At 37.5% G+C, this 7,312-nt stretch overlaps 1 protein-coding gene across 1 annotated transcript in view; it reads left to right on the top strand.

Moving 5' to 3' along the window:
* IL1RAPL1 (interleukin 1 receptor accessory protein like 1) overlaps positions 1-7,312 on the top strand; it is a 1,063,022-nt gene that overhangs the window by 173,099 nt on the left and 882,611 nt on the right. The window contains exon 4 of the mRNA XM_042782732.1: positions 280-433. Coding sequence (XP_042638666.1) covers positions 280-433 — 154 coding nt within the window. The remainder of the gene's footprint in view (positions 1-279; positions 434-7,312) is intronic.

The raw sequence follows: 7,312 nt of genomic DNA, 5'->3' as shown, positions 1-7,312 counted from the left end.
TCTATGATGTAATTAATCAATACATGGTTGGTTCAGAGACACTGATCAGAGACGTTAATAAAATGAATCTTGCTAAAAATACTCTTCAAATTGAGGTTATACATATGCCTGCTTTTCTGAAGATTTGAAAACAGAATGAAAATCTTTACCATTAATTTCAAGCTCATTACACCTTTTAAAGCATAAATTTGGTACCTTTTGGTTTAATTAATTAAAATACTTTTCTCTATACTTCAGTTACTATGTGCACTACCAAAACTTTTTATGTTTTTCATGTAGGAATGTAGGACAAAAACTTGGAGGCCAAGTATCGTGTTCAAAAGAGATACCCTGCTTATAAGAGAAGTCAGAGAAGATGACATTGGAAATTATACCTGTGAATTAAAATATGGAGGTTTTGTTGTGAGAAGAACTACTGAATTAACAGTTACAGGTAATTGCACTCTTAAATATTTCATTCGCAAGTAATGAAAGTACCGTTTTAAGTTTAGCTGTTGTGATGTATATTGATTTTTTAAAAATCTATGCAACTCAAGAAGAATTTAACCAAATGCTAAGTGGATTCCTATAGGTGAAATTTATTCCTCCTGTCTTTTAAATTATCTTGCCCTAAAATGCATTTGAAGGAGCTCTAGTAGCGTAGTGCCTAAGGCACTTGACTGCTAACCAGAAGGCTGGCGGTTCAAACCCACCAGCCACTCCTCGGAAGGAAGATTGGGCCATATACTTCTATAGTGGTGCCGCCTCGGAAACCCAAGGAAGGGTTGGCTATGAGTTGGGACTGACTCGACGGCACATAACAACAACAACAAAATGCACTTGAAAGGTAAAAAGGAATATGTTCAGGGAATTAGAGAAATGTTAGCTTTAGAAAATACTTGAAATAATGAGTTTACAATTTCAGAAAATTATGCTTATATTTCATAGTGATATCATCCTTGCAAGCAATTTCCTACAGTGATGATATGGAATATATGGAATCTACTTTCATTCTTCTCATCTTGTTCCAAATTAAAAAAAAACTGTCATCTTTTATTCATTTATTATTCTATGAATCTATGATCTATGATTATCTACTTTCTCTAGTATAAAATGGAGATGATAAAATTTCACCTATTTATTTCAAGAGTTTTTACAAGAGTTGAATGACTCAATATGTTTGAAATCAATTTGACAAATATGAAAGTATTCCAAATGTACATCTTTTTTGTCATCAATAAAAATCATATTCATCACCATTTTTATATTTTATGGTATACTTCACAAAAAAATGGTTCCATGAGAAAAGTGGAGAGAAGGCAATATTAGGAGGTTAAAGACATTCTTCTCTTGTTCTAGTTGAGAGAGGGTCTTCTCTGTGATTTTTATATGAGCATATTTGTCAAACTCACATACAAATGTATAAAAAAGATAAATATTTTGCATTAGAGAACCATGTGTTATGTATAAATATTTTAAAATTATATTTACTACCTTTTCTTCTATCCTAAGTTAAGTATTTTAAGTTAGAGAGTTTTTCATTTGTTTATCAGTTTGCTTAAAATAACTTTTCTGTGTATGAACTCTTATGGTAGTCAAATACATTTTGTAGTAATCAACTTTTCAATCTTAAAATTTTCATATACTTGGACTTGGCCACTATATCCTGGTTAATGGAATTCATTTGGTGCATAGTAATTATTCGGATGGAAAGAAAAAGTCTTTAAACAGAGAAGGAACTCTTTGGTAATGCCTTTGATAAATACCAGATCAAGTAAACAACTGACACCTAAACTATATGATACACTAGAATAGTAAACACAGGGGTAGACTTTAGCTTGTATGTATCTATCATAAGCAATACACACTTTATAGTAGCTTAGTTGTGATTTTGCTTTGTAATAGGTTATTTTATAGAAAATCAGAATTAATGCTTTATTGCTTTTACTCCCTATCATTTTAATGGACCGGCTATGTCTGTATCTATATCTATCTACTTGTGTTTTTTATAATAAACATTGAAATGTGTTGATTTCTCTCTCTCTCTCAAAATAAAAGTAGTTCTCCCAAGAGGTAGGAATTTTAAGGCATAAAAGGAAAGAGATCTGTTCTGTATAGAAAATAGCATGCGCTTCTAGTCTTTTTTCCTTACAGTACAGAATTAATCCTTGGGAAGTGCCATAGTTATTTAATGCTGTTGTCACACACACACACACACACACACACACAAATACATGGCTTTAAAGGAACAGATATTTTCTGTTTCACAGTTTTGGAGGCTAAGAAGTGCGAATTTAGGGCTAAGCTCTTTGTGAGTTCTAGGGGAAGCTCCTTGTTTCTTTCTGCTTCTGTAACACTGGGCATTTCCTGGCCTTCTTTGGTTGCTTGTAGATGCATTTTCGTGTAGCATCTATCTTCTCCCTTCTGTGTCTGCACCACTCAGAAGAGATTAAATTTAGGACCCACCCCACTCCAGTATGACCACATTAACATAAAAAAGAAAACCCTATTTCCATATTCACAAGTACAGAGATTAAGACTTCAGCATAACTTTCATCGATAACTTTCTAATAGATGCAATTCAATCCATAACAGTAAGCACATCTTCCCCTTTCCTAGATATGCTAAGATTGTAAACCATTATCTAGTAAGAGGTAATTGAAGACAATCTCATAGGAATTGGCAACTGGGTCCCAAGTGGTAAAGTAACCTATATATGTCTATTTCTTAGAACCAAGACTGGAACCTATTTTCTCCTAAATGCTGCCCAGGTCTACTATTGCAGTGCAATAAATTATTTCATATAGACCTTCTAGCCATAATCTTTGTAACTCCCACCAAACAGATGGGTAGGACTATGCAAATGTCAGTTGCTGGAGGTCCACCAAGGGGATTAGATAGCTTGCTAATAATGTAAATAAGTGGCATGACTCCTTTGTGTAAGTGGGACCATGCAAATAAGGTGCACGGAACACTAATGTGGGGATAGGCCAGTTTCCCATGCTACTGTGCTTAGAATAAACCATCCCAGTGGCAAAAAAAAAAAAAAAAAAAGGGTAATCTCACTGTTATCAAGAAAATTGAGCCAGGAGTGGTACACAGCCCAAGATCCCTGAACTGAACATCCTTGACCCAGGAGACAGCATGTTGTGACACCAGAGATGGTGAGAAGCAGTGACAGAAAAATGGTAGCAAAGGCAGCAGAACGAAGAGACTGGTCCAAGACAGAAAAGTGGGCTTCCCAATTCACAGAGCGAGAAAGCTGAGTGTCTTCAGGCAGGAGGCTTGCTGGCTTTGTGAGATGCCTCTCTGAGTACACATTAGAGAGTTTTGTAACACTTGCCCAACCATGGCAGGAATGGCTGAGGGGAGGCTGTCCTGATCTAAGAACTGTCCTGAGGGTTCCTGATCTTGAATTGTAGCCTATTACTTCCCTAATAATACCCATAATTGTGATTATTGTCTATGAATTCAGTGTGGCCACTGCAATGGATTATGGAGCCCGACAGAGAATTAAAAGAGTGCCATAGTAGAGACAGTGGGCTTCAGAGTTGGTAAAAAGTTGGCAGGTGGCAGCATGTCTAACTTCTGCCTCATAGGAATCTGCCTTGGACTGTGAATCTTGATCCTCCTCCCCTCTGGTGAAGTTAGAGGAAGTCAGACACCACCATTACATCCTTCTTGCAATTAATCTTTCTTAAACTTCATTTCTCAGGAAAAAAAAATCTTTTCTTCATAGAAAAAGGAGGCATAATTGTTTTTGATATCCAAGTAGTGAAAGTTTTCATTCAACTGATTATAACAATTACTTCTAGCTCATCAAACCTTACCTGTGACACTGAATTGGGCAAATAAATTATTAAGCAATGTTAGTGTCTTAGGCTGGGTTCTTTAGAGAAGCAAAACCAATGAAGCTTATATATCTATATTGATATCTGTATCCCTATCTATCTATCTATCTGAGAGATTTATCTCAGGAAATAGCTCACTAGGTTGCAGAGTCTGGCAAGTCCCAAGTCTGTGGCTCAGACACCAGTCTGGAGGCTTCTCTTGACTCGTGTAGCTACAGGAGCTGATGAACCCAAGACCAGCAGGTCAGATAGCAGATTGCCATGATGGCTCACAGACTGCAGAGGTTAATGAATCCCAAGGTTGGCAAGCAATACAGCAGGCCAGCAGGCCACTGGCTCAAATCCCGAGAAACAGAAGTCAGATGATGATGAGCCAGATGTAAGCAAAAAATCAGAAAGGTTTGCCAGAATGTCCACATATATAGGATGCAGGCCACACCCCCAAGGAACCTCCCTTTCAATGATTGGCTGTTCACAGCAGATCTCATCATGGAAACAATTACATTCTATCAGATCTTATCATGGAGGTGATTGCATTATATCAGATCACAAAATTGGGAATGACTTCATCATTATGTATCTGCCAGACTACATCATAACTGCCTAGCCACTGAGAATCATGGCCCAGCCAAGATGACATACAACCTTAACCATCACAGATTATATACACAGTTTTGGATGAATAAGAGTGCTGCATGCACCAGAATGAAAAATAGTAGGTATTAAGATGCATTTTAGGTGTTAACAACAGGTCTATTGGCAAGATTTATTTATGCTTAACATTGCTTTAAATGATGTGACACTTGAACACATTTACTTTGCTTGTGGCAAATGAAAGAACAATTCTTAGAACCTGAATTATATTCCTCAGTAAAGCAACTAAGGTGGGCTATTGTCTGGATGATAATGAATCACTGTTTTATAGCTTATTTTTCTGAACATCATTATCATATTGCATTCAATGAAAATACTATGCAAAGTGTGATATTTTTTAATTATGATGCCTTAGCAAATGCTGTTGTTGTTGTTTGCCATCGAGTTGCAAATAATAAACAAGTATTTTGAGATATATTAAAAAGTTTCTTAAATATATATATATGCGTGTGTGTGAGAGAGAGAGAGAGCGAGAGAGAGAGAGAGAGAGTCCTATATGTGATGATAAAAAAGAATTTCTGGATAAATAAAGTGACTAAATGTGCAGGCAATATTGGAAGCTTATCAAAACTGTGTGTTTCTAAGTAAGTGAAGTGTGCTTCAAAAACACATCAGCAGTTTCAGCATATTTTGAACATTTGTTTTGAATATAAGATGCTTCAGCCTTATCTCTAACCTCTGCCCTTTGCTGTAAGCCTTAGTAGCAGCATTGCAGTTTTTAGTGTTTCACAACTATCCTGCCTCTGATCCCTTACTCATGCTGTTCTGTCTGAAACACTTTTTTTCTCTACATTGTCACAGAGCTGAATCTTACTCTTTGTTCAAGCACAGCTCAAATATTACCTTCTTTTTGAAGCACATAATCCTTCATGCCACCATAGTACTTCTTAGCATCCCTATTATAGTACTTAAGGAGCTCTGGTGGTGCAGTGCCTGAGGCATTTGACTGCTAACCAGAAGGTTGGTGGTTCAAACCCACCAGCCACTCCATGAAAGGAAGACTGGGCAATCTACTTCTGTAAAGATTTACCATCTCAGAAACCCAGTGGAGGTCACTATGAGTCAGAATTGACTCAATGGCAATGGGTTTGGTTTTTTTATTTATTATAGTACTTAAGGAACTCTGGTGGCACAGTGCCTAAGGCATTTGACTGCTAACCAGAAGGTTGGGGATTCAAACTCATTAGCCGCTCCACGGAAGGAAGATGGGACAATCTACTTCATAATGATTTACTGCCTCAGAAACCCAATGGGGTTCTCTATGAGTCGGAATCAACTCGATGGCAGTGAGTTTGGTTTTTATTATAGTACTTACCACATTGTATTTTAACTATTGATGGGCAGTCCTCTTTTTCCACTAGAATATGTGTTTCTTGGAGTCAAGGGCAATATATTTTTAATGACCCATTTATTTTAGAACAATTTTACATTTACAGAAAAATTGCAAAGATCATGTAGAGAGATCCCCTATACCTCATACTAAGTTTCCTCTATTATAACATCTTACATTAATATGGTACATTGGTTATAATTAATGAAGTAGTAGTAATTCATTATTATTAACTAAGGTCCATATATTTTTTGCGTGTGTGTGATTTGGGTGAAATTTTACAAAGCAAATTAATTTTACATTCTACAATTCATATACACATTTTGTTTTGTGATACTTGTTACATTCCCCACTGTGTAACATTTCACCTCCCACTTCCTAACCTGTGGCTACCATTTCCCTGTGTCCTTCTTGACTATGCATCCCTGCCTTTCTAATTTTCTCCTTGTGAAAATGTTGCCCTTCTGATCTCCCATGGTTGAGGGTTCTAAGGGGTGCATCTCCCTGGTGTAGGTTTTCAGCTTCTGTTGTTGTTGTTGTTAGGTGCTGTCAAGTCAGCTCCAGCTTGTAAGCCTGTCTTTTGTTTGGCTAAGAGTTAAGCCATGGGAATGAGTTCAATTCCAGACCCAAAGGGTGACTCAGGGCCGTAATCTGGAGGATTTCACCTGTTTCTATCAGATCAGTAAGGCTGGTCCTTTTTTTTTTATGATTTTGAGTTTTCTTCCACATTTTTCTCCCATACTATACAGGAACTCCAATTTTGATCCTTTTCTGAGTAGTTGCCATTGGTACCTGGGCACAACCTTGTTCTTCTGGCCTCAGGATCATATAGGTTGAGGTTCTCATGGTCCATTAGTTCTTTGGACTAATTGTTGCCATGTGTCTTTGTGGCTAAGGCATTTGACTGCTAACCAGAAGGCTGGCGGTTCAAATCCACCAGCCACTCCTCAGAAGAAAGGTTGGGCAGTTTACTTCCATAGTGATACCCCCTCAGAAATCCAAAGAGGGCTTGCTATGAGTCAAATCTGACTCCACGGCAGTGTATTTGGTTTGGTTTGGTTTGGTTTGGTTTGCTCCAGACAAGGAGAGATCAATAGTTGCCACTGAGATGACTGCTTGCAACCTTTTAAGACCCCACCCGCTACTCACCAAAGTAATATGTAGAACAATATTTTCGTATATCATGTTGTACCAACTGAGCTTGATGTGGCCTATGACCATGGTCCCCAGCCCAAAGGCCCAATGACCCACTCCCTCAAGGTGCTTATTTGTGGCTAAGAAGTCATCCTAACTTTGCTTCCAATTATGTTTAAATCACATATGGATATTTTTATAGCACATACAAATATATATGTAACAATATCATCTCCCAAACCTATGTGTAAACCAACCAAACTCACTGCCATCGAGTCGATTCCAACTCATAGCGACCCACAAGGTGGTTAATCTTTACAGAAGTGGATTGCCCAGTGTTCCTTCCAAGGAGTGGCTGGTGGGT

The sequence above is a fragment of the Orycteropus afer genome, unplaced genomic scaffold (genome assembly GCF_000298275.1).
Source record: "Orycteropus afer afer isolate SDZICR_OR568_19922 unplaced genomic scaffold, OryAfe1.0 scaffold00434, whole genome shotgun sequence".
In the NCBI taxonomy this organism is placed as follows: domain Eukaryota; kingdom Metazoa; phylum Chordata; class Mammalia; order Tubulidentata; family Orycteropodidae; genus Orycteropus; species Orycteropus afer.
This window is presented reverse-complemented; position numbering and strand designations above follow the sequence as displayed.